This window comes from Poeciliopsis prolifica, unplaced genomic scaffold, assembly GCF_027474105.1.
Source record: "Poeciliopsis prolifica strain line A6 unplaced genomic scaffold, Auburn_PproV2 SCAFFOLD015, whole genome shotgun sequence".
Classification (NCBI taxonomy): Eukaryota; Metazoa; Chordata; class Actinopteri; order Cyprinodontiformes; family Poeciliidae; genus Poeciliopsis; species Poeciliopsis prolifica.
Genome location: NW_026562390.1, coordinates 4,382,964 through 4,399,569, shown reverse-complemented (window position 1 = coordinate 4,399,569; position 16,606 = coordinate 4,382,964). Strand labels below are relative to the sequence as shown.

General features: G+C 37.6%; 2 protein-coding genes across 2 annotated transcripts in view; one reads left to right on the top strand and one right to left on the bottom strand.

The window, feature by feature from the left end:
* Window positions 1-12,189, top strand: part of plppr1 (phospholipid phosphatase related 1) — a 43,725-nt gene extending 31,536 nt beyond the window's left edge. Inside the window, exons 5-8 of the mRNA XM_055040660.1 lie at window positions 1,971-2,221; window positions 3,190-3,366; window positions 10,204-10,335; window positions 10,796-12,189. Coding sequence (XP_054896635.1) covers window positions 1,971-2,221; window positions 3,190-3,366; window positions 10,204-10,335; window positions 10,796-10,828 — 593 coding nt within the window. The 3' untranslated portion in view covers window positions 10,829-12,189. The remainder of the gene's footprint in view (window positions 1-1,970; window positions 2,222-3,189; window positions 3,367-10,203; window positions 10,336-10,795) is intronic.
* A 2,216-nt stretch (window positions 12,190-14,405) lies between these two features.
* Window positions 14,406-16,606, bottom strand: part of grin3a (glutamate receptor, ionotropic, N-methyl-D-aspartate 3A) — a 59,959-nt gene continuing 57,758 nt past the window's right edge. The window contains exon 10 of the mRNA XM_055040586.1: window positions 14,406-16,165. Within this exon, the coding sequence (XP_054896561.1) occupies window positions 15,604-16,165 (562 nt within the window). The 3' untranslated portion in view covers window positions 14,406-15,603. The remainder of the gene's footprint in view (window positions 16,166-16,606) is intronic.

Here is a 16,606-nt window from a genome sequence, read left to right as displayed (position 1 = left end):
TCTCCCCCAGCAATTCTCTTAGCTAAAGTTATCCCTGTTACTTGTTCAACTTTTTCTACCAGTTTTTCCTCCCACATAACTTTCCATTTGGATACTGCACACTGTCTATTGGACAACTTGCAACATCAGCACTCTCTCCCATGATTTGGTAGGCTATAACATGGATATAACAAGGTTTTTGTGTAAAAGAAAAATAAAATCTTTTTCAGGGTATTGGGTTTGTGTAATATTCAATAAAAATAAAAAATAAAGAATTAGGGGTATTTTTTCACAATAATACAAATAAAAACCTGAACCATCTTTTTGGATGAGTTTCAATTCCAAATCGAATTACCCAGTTAAGATGCTTTCTACTTATAGTTTTATTAATATACTTTTTCCTATACGTAGCTACAGAAAAGTAAATACTAGTTCAAATATTGTCAGTAATTAAAAAAACAAATTATGAAAAATACTCATTATCATCTAAATAGCTGCAGCTAACGTGTACACAATTATCTAGCTTCTAACTGCTTTTTGCGTCTTTAATGGCAATTGGTTTCAATAAATTAATCTATCTCCACTGTTCCACTTTCTTTATTTTAGCTCATAGATTTAGTAAAACTCTGCAAAGTGATTGAAGATCTTTTGGATTTTCCTTGTACTTTTCAAACCATATTTCTTGCCCTTTAAATAACACCCCTTCAATTAGCTAACCAGTCCTGAAATACTCTTCAGACAGGTCACTTAAATTATACTTCCATCTTTTTTATTGAGTAATTTCTCCGATTTAAAGGCTCACTGAGGCTTTTCGGCTCCTATTCTCTACCTCTCCCATGTGCTCTCCTCTCGCGCTAATCTCCCTTCTCTGTTTCCCCCGATGCCCTTCACACAGTCCCCGTTCCCCTCGCAGACACCCCTTCACACGCTCATACACATGCGCTGAGCAACCACCCTCCACCCAAAGCCTGGATGACAATACAAAGGATAGTAATTTCATGGCTAAGCAGGCTAGATAATCAGCAGCCATATTTCACAGCAAACGGAAGGCAGACATAGACACTGGTCAGGGTTGGTGGGCTGAAAGTGTCAGTGCAATCATTCATATTAAATCCTATTTTTTTCCCCCTTCTGTCTCTGTTTTCTTCTCTGCTCCATTCTCACTTTTACTTTTTGCTAATAGAACACCTTTCTCTCTTTTTTATGATGCATTTGTAAATGCTGATAGCTAGATTAAAATAAACGCCCCGTCTCTGTTTGATCACCTCCACATCGCACCTGTTAACCAGGAGAGTATTTGCATTCACTGGTCTGTTTCAGTGTTTCTTCATTCAGGAAACACTGCGGCGTATTCAGTGGAGCGATTACCTACATAATCCAAGTTCTCAATGAAAAAGCTTCCTGCTGATACATAGTCGCACCGATTTTTAAGAGAAGTAAGCCTGTGCATACAGTCTTAGTTGAGCTAATCTCTGTGCATTCTGAGCCGTCTTTGCCAAATAGATTAGTGGGAGTGGAGAGTGTGTGTTAGCAAAAAAAAATCATCTCTCTAAGGTTACACAGGGTTTCCAAACTGTTTGGAAAATTACAGAATTGAACTTAACATTTCCCGCGCATGAATACACATAGAAAAGACATTAGAACTGTTAAAACTATATGAAATTTGTCATATTTACAGACTTTATTATTACCTATCCCATGACTTAAAAGTTCTGTTCGTTCCTACTGTTGTAGAAGTATCTGAATTGAAATTCATCAACTTTAGGTGTAGAAAGCATGAAATGTAAATGTGAAAAATGCTAATGCTAATAATAATGTTTTCCAGAAACCTGATGTTCATTTGGATTTCATTTGGTGCTTCTGTGGTTTGGATGATTAGAACCCAAATTAACTCAAAACAAAACTTATGCAAATGCTGCTAAAGTTTGTTACATTCATTTTGTTTTAGTTCTGTGAGTTTTTACATGCTCATGTCTGCTCCCGTCTCCCAGGTGTGTTTGCATTCGGCCTGTTTGCCACAGACATCTTTGTCAATGCAGGCCAGGTAGTGACCGGAGGCCTCTCGCCCTACTTCCTGTCTGTCTGCAAGCCCAATTACACCGGCACAGAGTGTCGGTTCAATCACCAGTTTATTGTCAATGGAAACATTTGCACTGGGAATCCCATTGTTGTGGAGAATGCACGCCGGTCTTTCCCATCCAAGGATGCCTCACTGAGTGTTTACTCTGCTGTGTACCTGACGGTGAGTAGGATGCGTCTGACCCCGTGGTTTACTCTGTGGGATCTTTTGAGTCAGCAGCAGCTGCGCTTCAGTTCATGTTTATTTCACTTGTATTCAATACAAACATTTTTTTTAATTATTTTTTGAAAACTAAGGTGGACATCTTTTCTGCTACAAGTGTAATTTGTATGTGTTTAACAAGCCTACAGAGATACAACAATGAGTTTTTCCTCATCATTGAGTGTTCTTTTTTATAATGTTTTCTATCAATAGAAAACATTGGATAGTGATTGATTAGTAGGCGATTTGGCATAGCTAAAAATCAAGATCCAGACCAATATATAAGACCTTGATTATAGAGGAACAGCCAAAAGGTTCAAAGTGAGAAAACAGAGCAGCAAACTTTACTATAAGAATGTTATACTGAACCCTAATTAAAGAACTTGGCAACAAGACAATAAAGATGTAAAAGACTATTCGAATATTTTTATATGCAAGAAATGGCAACATCTACTTTACCTAGCATAATGTGTCTCCTTATTTGGTATATGGCCTATTAGTCATTGTTTTCAACTGAATGAAAACTTTTGGAATATTTTTGCTTTGAAATTAGTTTACTTCTAAAACATCGTCTTGCTTTTCTGAGATAAAATCATCGACTCATTTGTATCATTAGTTCATTCACTGAAAACTACCTATTTTAGTCCAATTTTGAAATCTTACTCAGTTTAACAAAAGCTCTATGTTTCGAAACAGTTTAATTCATCATGATGCAAGGCTTCACATCTTCCCTTCACAGCTTTGTTTTGTCTGTCTTGAATTGGTAAAATGTTTGACGTCCCTGCTGTGGGAACGTCTTTCTAACTTTATTGATCTGCTTCAGCAGAGGAGCATGGGCTTTCAGCGTTCATTTGGAACAAAGACAAGTTCATAATCTTTGAATCCTCTCCCTTGTTCCTAATTTATTTCTCCCTCTTCTTCGTCTCTAGATGTACATCACCAGCACAATCAAGACCAAGTCCAGCCGTCTGGCCAAACCTGTGCTCTGCCTGGGCACACTCTGTTCGGCTTTCCTCACCGGCCTCAATCGAGTGTCTGAGTATCGAAACCACTGCTCTGATGTTGTGGCTGGATTTATTCTGGGATCAGCCATCGCACTGTTCCTGGTAAGGGCTAAAATAAATAAATAAATCAGATGTTTTTATAACCCAGACGCATTTTTGTTGAAAAGGTTTTAAAAGTAAAAATTAGAAAGACATATCATGCCACTGCATTACAGCAAAACATATTTTTCAGCTATGTCTTTTAGCTTGCGGCTCTAGAAACAGAAATCTTGTCCTTTCTTCTGTGAAAAATATCCCAAATTCAGTCAGACTGGATTGTTGGCTAACCTTCCCATCAGGGTCAAAATATTTTTATTTTGGATTGTTTATAAGGTTTTCCTCAAGAACTGCTTTAAATTTGACTGCACCTAATTTCTTACTAATTTCTTTGCTGGTATTGTAGCCTCACAAAATCAGTAAATTCAATTGTAAGAAAATCACAATAATAGTCATCATGACTAAAAATGATCCAATGTACAAATTTTTAATTGGGAAAACCAGGTAACATCTTTATTCCCCAATGTATAAGTATGTTTTGCTCCTGGTAGTTGTGCCACTGCCAAAATGAGGTAAAATCTAGTGGCATTTGTAGTTTAATCAGTTGAAGGAAAGTAGAACAAAAATAGATTATTTTCAGAGCTGGATCCTGGCCACATATATAAATATATACATTTTAATTTTTTTTAAAGCATATGTTATGATCAGAGTTTGGAACACACAGAGACTGCAGTCGAAGTGCTGAATTCAGGCTTAATCTCACTTGATGATTAGTCATAGGCTGCTTCTTTTAGCACTACAAATCCATTGATTCAGGCAATTTGTCATCACTTTCTTTCCACTGCAGCTTGTTTAGCCATTTTTTTATTGATTTCAGTGACAAGAGAAATAAAGATGATTTATCAGGAGGATAAGCTTTAACCTGAGCTCTGAGAGGGTTCAGATACAGCTAAGGCTGGACAGAAGGTTCTTGCAAAGGATCCATTAGTTGATTGAAAGAGTAGAAGAAAGAAGAGAAAGTCCTGATGTTGCACCTGCATTTCCACAGAGATCAGCAGTTGCTCTTATTTCTGAAGAGCGTACTGAGGAAGAAATTCAGGACAAGGAAAGGGAGGAAAGTTGAGGTAAATATTGGGTTGAATTAACAGCTGTGTTTAAAATGTAAAATCCAAACCAATCACCAGTGATGTGCTGTCAAGCAGCTCAGCTTCCACCTGAAATCATATTGACTTAGTCAAGTGCAGGTTTTCTGCTTAAAGTTTAAATTGCTTGGAAGTTATTACTTCTGAAACCTTTAAGATTTTTTTTTTTTTTTTGGAGGTAGGGGGCAGTTGAGGTAGACAACTCCCTAAAGAGGAAGCAAGGTAAACGGATCCAGCAACAGCCTCAGAAGCCTCATTACTTGTAGGTTCCGCTTGGCCCTGAGGGGGGTCAGAGCAGGAAGAGGTGTGAGAAGCAGGCAAGGATACAGAGGAAGACTGAAGAGGAAATGTGGGATTAATTTAGGTGCTCTGCTTGGCCTGGTTGGTAATTTAGCTGAATCTACAACCCGTATGCCACGAGTTCAGAGAGAAACTTATAGATGGTGTAATTGTACTGCTGCTCAGCACCTTTCAATTTATTTTTGTCCAGGGAGTTTCAGTGCTGAAAGTACTAATTTACTCTGGCTTTAAAGAACAACTCCGATTTGCAGGGACATTCAAGAGAAGAAAACCACAACAATGGATTCAAAGCAATCTCTTTCAGCATTACAGACAGCAGCAGTGGCAATGAATGTATTGAAAATAAAGTTCAGGCACCTCAGGAACATTCCAGAGAAATTGTCATTTGTTTTTCATGAACAATCATATCATAGCTTTTGCTTGTTAGCTGTGAAAATCCTGTTGGCTTGGAAAATTATATGCCTTGAAATGAAAGAAAAAAGTTGAAGCTACTTTCTGGCCAACATTTTTTCTTTTCTTTCATTTTTTTTTTAACCAATAAAACAAAATGAGTCTCCACTGTTCAAGTAAGAACTGTTAAAGTTAATTGTGAAACTTTTAACAAATAACTGGATAATTTTGACTTCCCGTGGTCATTATTATTATTATTATCTTTTGGATTTCAATCTACTGTATTTTACAATACTGCAGCTTTTTTAGAATAACTAACGGGTTCAACTGTCCTGTTTTTATCATATCTACATACATTCACATGTTGCTTCAGTTTTTTTAGTTAATAGTATTTCTAATAATTTTGTCTAGAATGTTACAATCAGTTTGTGAAGAAAAAAAATCCAAAATATATTGCACATAAATAGTATACAGACTTCAACTGTTCTTCCACTCTTTTGAAAAGCTATTAACCAGCATGTGTAATATAGTCTTTAAATATATGCAATTTGCTTCTATTGTCCTGACCTTTAAAATATATTTATTCTTATGAACAATTTGAGTTAAAATAGGTTTATTTTTTTATTTTTTCAGAAACAATAATGTTGATGCTGACTTTGCGAAATATGTACATGTCAGTCTTGAAAACTTGTGCAAACTAAATTTAGGAAAGAGTCTAAATCATCTACCTTTTTAACAGTTTTTTTTAAAGTATTAATATTTGCAATTATTTGAAAATGTTTATCTGTGTCCTAAAAGCCAATACGTTATAGGAGATCAAATGTTATAAGCCATTTTATTGCATTCATACCTTACAATGATTTTGTTACACATTGAAATCCAAAAGCAAATATTGGGTCACTGCCATGTTCACGACATTTTATGTGATCTGTATCCAAGTCTTTTCTAAATCTCAACTCTTGATGCTTGTACCATCTGTGACTTTTATGTCAGCATCATCCCCAGTGAGACATTTGGCTGAACTTTTGTTGCCTTTATTATTATTATTACATCTTCTTTTCATGCACACAGCTTGCTTGTTGTATTGCAAAGATTGTCATTTTGTTGAGTTACTTGTGTGTGTTTGTGTTATGTGATCTGCTCAGTCTGCCTTCTCGTTGAAGAAGAACTGAGGAGAGACCAGAGGATATTTCCAGCCAATGCATTTTTTGCTGAGATTATAAAGCTTACAGCAAATTTTCTTCTGAACAGAAAGGAAATAATGCTGGTATTCTGAACATTGCTATTAAGTGAGTTAATACTGATGACATGTAGTGAGTTTTAAAAGTACAGCAGAGAAAAATAAGCACTGGGTATCAAAAACAAATTACTCCAGAGACAATTTAGTATGAAGTGTTATAAAAAATGGCACATGGAGTAATGAAAACTCCATGTGCCATTCAGTACTTAATAAAAAAATATTTTTAGTCAGTGAAAGGTTGAAGACAAGTATTCACATGCATTGCTTAGGTGGGATTTCAACATCATCCTTCCACACAAACTATATTTTGGGTTCTCTTTTGGATTTGTAATTTACAAAAAATGTGTATAAACATATTTGTACCAAAGATGTCTAAATATATTTCTATGTATTGTTTCTTCAGCATATTGATTTTCATCTCCTAACTTTGTTGTTAATTTGGTGTTTTGGCTGTGATGTGCAGAACTGCCTTCCTCTAAACATGGCGTTTTCAAAAGAAAAACGATACATTTTAGTCTAAGATATTCTGCAAACTTAAATATACTTTTTTCTGGCTGCAGAGCTTTTTTATACACGGTGAATGGAGGCTGTTGTGATTAACTGAATTAACTAGTTGTCATTGAAAAGCTACACTGCTGATTCCAGATTATTATTTGCTGATTTTTATTTATTTGTACTTTTCTGTGAAGTCGTTATAATGTTGTGGTGAAATAATCTTCTTTCCATTTCTGGATCATTGCTCCAACAATGCTCACTAGAACATTTAAAAGTTTAGAAATATATCTGCAGGCAGTTTTATCAGTGTGTTTTTCAAATATAAGCCAGTGACGGTCTTGAGAGGGCGGTTTACTTTTCATGAGATGTGTCAAATGCCTTTTCTTGAACAACTCTAATTGAAGTCTAGATTGAGAATACATTTTCTGAGGGAGACATTCCCAGTTTTTCTTAATTTGCGGAACATTCCTGATGTTCCGTGTTCAACTTGGGACCTCTTGTCCTTGGGACAAAAGGAGAAGGAGCGACTGTGGAACATGTATACTTTTAAGTGGCTGACGTATTAAAGATTGACATACATTGATTCAGGGATCTCCAGGGAAAGATTAACGTAAGAAAGTCAGTCATTGCCTCAGCAGTTTTTAGATGGCTCATTTCCATTGTATTAACGACACAACATGAACTAGGGAGGGCTGTGTCTTTGCTACACGAGGGAATAATAGCCTGAATGAAGCTTATGAAGCTCCTGCCATGTGAACACTTTGGCAGTTTGATGGATTTGCAATTTTTATGCGATTTAATCCATAAAGAGAATAGAAGCTGGGTGTGTATTTAATCACTTGGTTGTCGTTTTTTCCAAATAGGAGACGTCTGAATTGACAATGCAGCTAGACAATATCTTCAGTCTTATCCGTTTAAGTGGCAAATTTGACACATACACTTTTGTCTTTGTCTTACATCATGCTGATCTGATGGCTTGTAATAATGCATCAAAGCAAACCAATTTTCTGGTACAAAATTGAATCTTTAGGCGAACGTTAACCTGCGAGTTAAAATTTCACCTTGTACCTGGAACAAAACGTGACAGCTTGGCTGGGGCGCCTTGCATCAGCAGCAGGACACAAAATGAAGCGAAGCAGTCTCCTGTGGTCATGGGGGAGATGTGCATCAATTGGATGAAAATTAGAATGCTGGAGTCATGCAGAAATGTATTTAAATCAGATGCATCAGCTCACAGTTTAGAGTTACTCTGACAGGTATTGATGTAGGGAATTCATTGTGATGCTGGGGAGTTATTTGCAGATTCTGGCCCAGCTGCTCTCGCCTCTTGGTCTCAGGGAACACTTGAGACCCGAACCGCTGCACACATAAAATCTTGAGAAACCTCCAGCAGTGAGTCGGCCTGCTTCATTTTCTTCTTTACTGTTGCCTGAGGGCATGGTTGGTGTCTGGTGAGGTGGAATCTCCTTCAGGCAGCCATGTTTGATTAACTAGGGGATGGAGGAGTTTAGAAGTCCTGCAACCTTGCTGGCATGTGGGCTGTTAAACGGACCTGACTGCTGGTAAAAATAAAAGTGCAGTTTGAAAGAAACTGTACACAGCTGCACAGCTGCTTTTGTAAATATCCAGGTACCAAGGAAATAAAGAGAAAATATTTCACATTAACACTTTAAATAAATAAATAAATAAGAAAAAAAACAAAAAACAACAGGGTTTCTCTTTGAATTATCCACAATATACTAGAAAGAGTATTGTACTTATGGTAAGAAATGATGGTGCAGTGGGGAACAATGTGAGCACCTTCTAAGGCTGCAGCTGAAGCATTTATTTGTATCAAAGTCTCAGCATTAACAAAAACTGATTAAAATTTAAAAATAGAGATGATGTGCCAAGCTGACTTTTAAAGACTCTCTTAATGTTTGATTGATTTTTACGCCCCTATAAACTTTATACCACAGCAGTAACTACTGAAGCAGAACATATGGTCACATCTTTCTAGAGAATCTCTTAGATACTGCGTTTCATTCTCTACAGACCGTCATACTTCAAATATATTGCTGGGGGTTTATGTGAAGAATAAAATGTCAACTTTTTATTATTACCAGATGGATATGGAGGGTAATCCACAGCTCAAACCAAGCAGGGTTTATGGGCAGTGTTATGGTGGTTAGATTCAACCTCATATTGTGAAAGTGCTGCTGCTTATTCAAACCCTCTTCTGCTCTGTGTTTTCACTTTGACATTAGCAAAAGTATGGTAGCTGTAAGGTGAAGATTTTCTTGTATGTTTGGCATTTAGAGAGTTTTCATTTTTAACTATGGAAGGAAAGCTTCTGTCAGATAAGTCTAGACTGAAAAGAAACTTAACTGCTAAATTGATTCCCAGGAAATCTTGTTGCAGACATCAACAAGTCGTCAGAAGGGTAAATTGATATCATTTTAGAGTGCACCTGACCTTTTCTTGAGTGCTGTTCTAAGTTTGACATTTATGTTGTTACGCAGTTAGTTATTTAGCAGCTGTTGTGTGGATTCATGTGAAATGTGCAAAATAACACATGCATATTGGATTCACAAGAACAAGATCAGAAAAGATTTCAGTAATACTTAGAGACACAAAAAACACTATCAATTCCCTACTATGTAAAAATCACATTTGAAGCTATAGAACAGAGATTTCTGTAATGCCAATACGATCTGTTATAGAAAGTGCCAAAACACTTAATGTAATACTTTATGAAATCAATGTCATGTACATGAAAACAGAAATAAGTTAACAAAACAAACTATATTTGTCCATCAGTAACATTCTTAATCTACAACATTTTTTTTCCTGGCATGGATTCATGAAATCCAATTCACGAATTCATGTACTGCTCTTTCTTCTAATGTGCCAATGCCAAGCAGTTTATTCAATTATGAAGCTAACGCTGGCATATTCACCCTCTCTGTGGTATGATTTGTTGGTGGTTCCAGGCATTTGTGCAGACAAAAGTTACTGAAAATATTGTTGTTCTGCTTTCCATAATTAATGGTTTGTTTTGGTTAGATGTCACCGACTTGTGATGATATACTTTAATCAGGATGTCAGTGCAATACTTGGTAAAAAAAAAAAAAGCTTTGATCTGATGCCATCAATGGCCCTGTTGCTTCCTGTCGCAAATGTCTCCTAGGCCCTAACAAGATGTCTTCACTCTGTAGTGAAGTCAGTAGCTGAACAGCTACAATACAATGTCTTGCCTTGAGTTCAGTGAAAGACTGGGTTTGATTTTGTTTTTGTTTTAGCAGATGTCACAAAACTGTCTTACTGATTAGCATTTTCTGTATTTGCATGTTCCAGGGCATCTGTGTTGTGAACAATTTTAAAGGAGTTCACAATCCAGCAACTAAACAGAAGACGGAGGAATACCGTGGTTTGCCTCTGATGACTTTTCCTCGTGTAGAGAGCCCACTGGAGACCCTCAGCGCGCAGGTAGCTCAAAACCCTTAACCTGCGATCCCCACAACTCTAATCTAATCTTTTTTATTTTTATCATTGTTGCTGGGTAGAGCTCCCAAAAGAATGGAACACCAAACTCAAATATTCTCTTTATAACCTCATCATTTGGTGCTTGAAACTTGTTGTAATAAACTATAAGTTCATTATCTTTTTTTTTACTGACGTTTTTGCCTGCAATTTTAATCTTAAGTTATAAATTTATTCTTTTTCTTGCCTATTTTCTTTTCCTTCTGACGACACAAAGCTATGACATTATGTTAGGCATGATATTTGCACTGCACTCCTTTCCATCAAAGCACACCACGCACCAGGTGAAAATAACTGTCCTTTGTTTTCATCTCCACACCTTTCTCCACTTCTGTTTTCCTCCCTCATATTTTCTTTCTTTTCCTTCTTCCCTTTTCTACTCCTCCTCAAACGTGCATTTTTCCAGAACCACTCGGCATCGATGACGGAGGTCACATGACTAAGGGGGCAGCACCGGGTCACGTTTGCGTCTCCACAGCACTTCCAGGCACAATGACGAGGACGCATGCCACGTGGCGCCGATTGCATACAACAACAACAACAAAAAAGAAATCACTCCAGAAATATCTGTTTGAATCACCTGGAGGACAGGATACTCCATGTTTGTAGTGGTTTTCATTTCGCTTGGCTCCTCGCTATTCGGCCAGCGAAGACCCACAAATCTAACCAGTGCAAACTTGTCAAAAAGCCAACTCACTGTAAACACAGGTTGCTTTTCTCCAGGTATCTGAAAGCCTTTGAAACATGGCACGTTTCTTTTGTCCTCCAGGGTGGCTCTTTGTAGTTAGCGAATGGTGTTTTGTACGTTTTTGTATGAGCGAGTGCCATAGCCTACCCTGACAATGTCAAACCTGCACACTTCCTGTCAGCTGACTCACTGTGTTACATCACACCCTGTCAGATGAAATGCCTCATTAGTCACCACATCCATTCCACTCAGTCTTAAAACTCTGCTATGGGAAAACAAAATATTGATGTTGTTGTTATGTGGTGTTTGTCATTTGTACAGAAAAAAGACAGAAATGTTCTTTTTATTATCTCTGTGCATTAATTGACCATTATAAGGTCATATTTTTTAAGGAGTTTTGTTAGTCTGTATGACTATTATGATCCATTTGGACCTGTTTGCCTGCTGTAAACCTGAATATGTTTTAGTATCAGTTTAGGTGTTTGGGGGAACAAGACTTGTCATTTTTGGAGGAAACTTGAGGAGGGTCACTGGCGTCCTCTAGGACTAAATGCAGGGTCTGGCATCAGTTGAGATCAAATGCAATATTTGAAAATGTCATTACTCAGAAAGCTTACTAGGAGTGTCATTCACCCCAATTTCCTGATTCACTCTGATGTTGAAAACAATGCCTTGAAAGCCGTCCACTGGGTCTTGCATGTGTCAGATCCATGTAAAGATTCCCTTTGTGTGCTTGTTAGAAATATGTCTTTATTGAAATTTTAATGGAGGACTTTTCTAACAGATAGATGGGGTAACAAAACTAGACAGTTTTGAGTAAAATGATTGTTTTCATGCAAACCCGGCCATTGACGCCTGCTTCACTTTTCCTCCTTGATGCACCCCTTCCTCTCCCTCAGCCACCAGTGGATTGTGATGCAATGTTGTGAATCCATTCCCTATTGGAAGATAAGCCCAGCATGAAGAGAGAAGTTGATAATGTTTTATAGATATTACTCATTATCATTGTGATTATATGTCTTTTTCTTTAAGAACAAAAAAAGCATTTCGTCTGAAATGCTATATATATATTTTTTCTTTGTTTGTCCAAAAATTAAATAGTCAGTAGCAACTGTGTGCTCTCTTGTGATTATTTTTATTTTTGTGCCCCTGCATATTTAACAACTTTCTTTTAACAAGTAAAGTATTGCTGCTGAAGATTGCTGTCCCAGTTGACTGAGATTGCAACTTACCTTGATGATGTTCAAGGTAAATTTCTTCCCTTTCGTTTAGTTGAATATCAGCAAATTTTTTTGTTCACTTTTCCGGCATCCAAAACCTCCCGATTGTTGAAGCTCATTTCCTCGGTTGAACAAACAGAACAAAAATCCCATGTGTCCTCTCTTAATTACAAATGTAAAGTCCAATGTACAATAACTTACTATAACAACATTTTGATCTGTATGATCATCTTGATTTTAGAGATAATACTAATTAAACAATTAGTATAAAGTAGCATAAAATACTAAACAAAGGTCAGTTTCACAAATTTCTCATTGTTTTTCAATTAGCACCATTGTTTGCATTTTGTCATGTACACTTCCCCACAAAAGTGCTCATACCATTTGAACCTTTCCACATTTTGTCACGTTGCAAATAAACATATATATATTTTTTATAAAATATTAATTTTATGACATCCCAAATCGAAAAATATTAAGGATCAGTTTTAGTAATATATTTGAAAATTCTGTTTCTGAAAAGGTAGGTCTGCATTTGTATATTGAAACTTCTAAATATTGCTGTCACACCTACTAGAAATAGTTTGCCACTGACCAAGATACTAAAGGTGTTGAAAAAAACAATCGCAATACTACGTGAAATTGTGAAAAAGCACGAGCTGTGAAACAAGAATATTGACACCTTTGTTTGGTTTGTTAGGGATAATAATGAACATTCAAGTTGGTTTGTTCTTGTCACCTGCACATATTTTAATGCCCTGCCCAGCAACTGTTGGTTCACACCCTTGTAAAACTGCACATGTTGCCCAGACAAGAGATTAGAATGCACATGGATATGCTCAAACTAGGTTTCTTATTGAGTTCTACAGCAGATTCATCCTGTTATTACCGCATCGACTTCAGGGATGTTTATGTCACCGCCTAGCAAGAAATACACACACAGACACAGAAAGAAAGCTGACGGCTCAGCGAGTGCACTTTCTCTTTTGCTCTGTCAGGTATTCATTTCAGCTGTGACAGCCTGCGCTTACCCTGCAGACACACTGCCTAAATAGATAGGAGCTCTTTGTGTTTGTGTGTGTTTGTGTGTGTGTTTGTGTGTACACACAGCAGTTTTTGACCATACGATGATCTGAAAAAATTTTATTGTCGACGCTTGGGAATATGCCTACTTGTCCAAACTAGCATCCCCTTGCAGTATGAGTGGAGACGAGTGTTCAAGCCAAACATTGTCTTCAGGATGGAAGCAAAGTTTGGAGTTGTGATTTCAGACAATTTTAAGACCAGACTGTGTCTCCGTAATGAAGTGTGAATTCGAGTTAAATTATGTTCATAACTTTGTTTTTGTTGTTGTTGTTGTTGTTTTTAGAATAAGATCTCTAGTTCTTTCCTTTAGCCTACAAAAAGATATGGACTTTTTTGATGGACAGAAAAAAAAAAATCCACTCATGCATTGTCTTCTGCTTATCTAAGATTGATTTTTAGGGATGACAGACCAAGAAGAGAAACCCAGACATTTCTTTAACCAGAGCCTACTCTTCAGCATAACATGGGGGACCCCAAGGCATTCCTAAGCCAGAAGGGATATACTTGCATAGTTCCTCACAAGTTGCGCGTCTGCTCCAGGTTACTGTGGGGTGTTCTTGGAAAACCAGCAAAGCAAGGTGCTCAAAAGAAATCCTGACTTGATACTCAAACTGCAGCTTGATTTGGAAAACCAGTGATTCCACTCAAGTATTCCCTGAGATGGTATTATTCTTCACATCATCTTAGTTCCCGTCATCCTATGGACCATAGTTAAGGATTGAAAGTTGCTTGCTTTACTGCAAATGAGGCCACTATCCATTTCTCACTTAATCTTGCCATCACACACTAACAGATACTTAAAGTTAAGCGAAGATATTTAAAGTTCTATCCTTGGGGCAAAGATTGACCCCTGACCTGAAGGGAAACGTCTAGCCTGTTCTGGTTAAGAACCATGGACTAGAACGTGACTTTCATCAGTCACCTCAAACTAAAACAAACAAAAAAAAGTAAAATAAAAACAATTTGTGCAAAGAAGAGAGATGCATTTTTAATAATGGATCATGTTCAACCCATAACGAAGAAAAGTGCATAAAATGAATCACTTGGAAACTGTTCTGCTGTGTTTGGTTGAAAGTGTTCTTTGCATTAAGTAACATGTCAAAGCCAGAACAGTGGTTAACAATTAAAAAGATATATATCATATTTCATTTTGTGATTGGTTGGCACCAAGATTCGAGTGGTATTCCATGTTTTTATGGCAACAGCAGTACAAGAGCACCAGCATGCTCTAAGGCAAATAGTTTATCCCTGTCTCTTAGTAGCCCACAAATTTGGCTCTGACATGTTAAATAATGACTTATATAAACCAGGAGTGCATCAGTGAAGTACAGGACCAACATTATACAGTGATTCATAATTACTGTTGTGAATTTTCAGAAAATCCTCTGCATAGGTGCCAACCAGTTCTTTATGATAGTGTCTTGTGAATGCTTTATACAGAATCTTTCCATAATGTTTTTCTTGCACAGAAAGTCTGCTGATGTTCAGAAGACTTATTCAAGTAAACCTATTTGCCACAGTATGCATTGCCAAAGATCTGAGACATTAAGCCATTGAAAGGATGTCTACAAATCCCCAATGGGTTGTATGCCTGAAAGATGTAAAGTCTGTGCAAGACACACGATCATAAAGACTCATCTGGCTGGGTTCATCTATGGGTCATAATAAGACCCTTAACAAACTCTGGTGAAATAGTTCATTAAGCTTAGACCGCAAAGAGTCATCATATCAATCATCAAGCTTAACGTCATGGCAAGCAAATCATACCTTTGAAGAAATTGGGCTTATCTCAGAGGTGAGATATTTCAGGGACAAAAGGATGTGTTCTGCATAAAAGGAACGTGGTAGAAAATAAGCTGAACGAATTGGAGAAGAATGAAAAAGGGCAGGGAGGACAGAGAAACACGGCTCCTCACTGATACGCTTGTGGGCTTCAAGATCTCTCTTTCACTCTTGTCCACTACTACTTCTTCTATTCAATTCTCACTTTCTGGAGGTCAGAAAATGTCCCAGCAGGATTCAAATAGCAAAATCGGATCCACAATGAAGATTTCAGGTCAACATTTAGATAAATTCCTGTGTCTAAATGAGAACCTTAGTAAGAGAAATCTTTTTTATCATTTCCAGAAGCTTGGCAGGGTTCCCTATCCAAGAGGTTTTGTGAAGTTGTGTTTCCAAGTTTTTTAAGGTTTTTCTAGACAAAACAAGGAAAGGCAGGCTTCAGAAGTCTGGGAGAGTGTTTGTGTGTTGGTTAGTCTGCTGGTGGGACTGGGTATACTGGCAAAACTGGTTGGACTGGTGTGTTGAGGGCTGACTTGGTGAAGTCTGGTTTGTTTGCTGGTTTTCTGTTTGGTACCGTTCAAGCTCTCTCTTTCTTCTCATTGCTGACTGTAGCTGCAGCTTGATTGCAGTGATTTGACCCTCAAGTTCTGACAGTTCTTGCACTAGTGGGTTTCGACCAACTTGGCCAAGACTACTGTCGCCCACTCCTAAGCTGCAACTTTGAGTTGTAGTCTGTCCAGATCCTTCTTGTACTTGGCCCAAAACACGTCCTAACAGGTCAGAACGGCCATTAGAGGTGGTCACCATGGGCATGTGTTTCTCCAGCAAGGGGAGAGTAAGAGGATGAGGGTGGGGAGAAGATGGAGGTGGAGGTGGAAGATCCTGGGAGGATGGATGTTCCAGGTCATTCTGAATGTCTTGCGGAAGAAACCTTCGCCGGTTGCAGTGGGAGGATTCTGCAGGATTCCAAGATGCTGACTGGTTGTTTCCTTCGTTGCACCTGGGATAAGGCAGAGAAAAAGTGAAATGTCAAGAAAGAAATCTAAATGCCAAGGTGGGTGAAGTGTGAATCATTTAAATGCAACATGCTGGTAGGAATACTACGCAATTAATCTTAGAAAAAAGCTGCTGGTACAGACACAAAGAGAACATGCTTTTTTTTGCCTGGACTTAGGAGTTGTGGCACATAATATAATTGCCTTGTGTGTTAACAACTACTGAAAATACTGAAGTGACACATGAAGTTCTGGACAACATTTGGACATCATTTTTGAGGTACTTATTTTGGCATTCTTCCATACCAGCCTGAATATTTTCTGAAATAATTTGTGCTGTAATAAACTATTTGGTGAAGCTGAATATTACTTATTCTGAAATTCTGGAGTGCCCAGAGACTTCAAGACCCATTTCTTCTGAATTTGGATGGCGAGCCCCAGCCCAG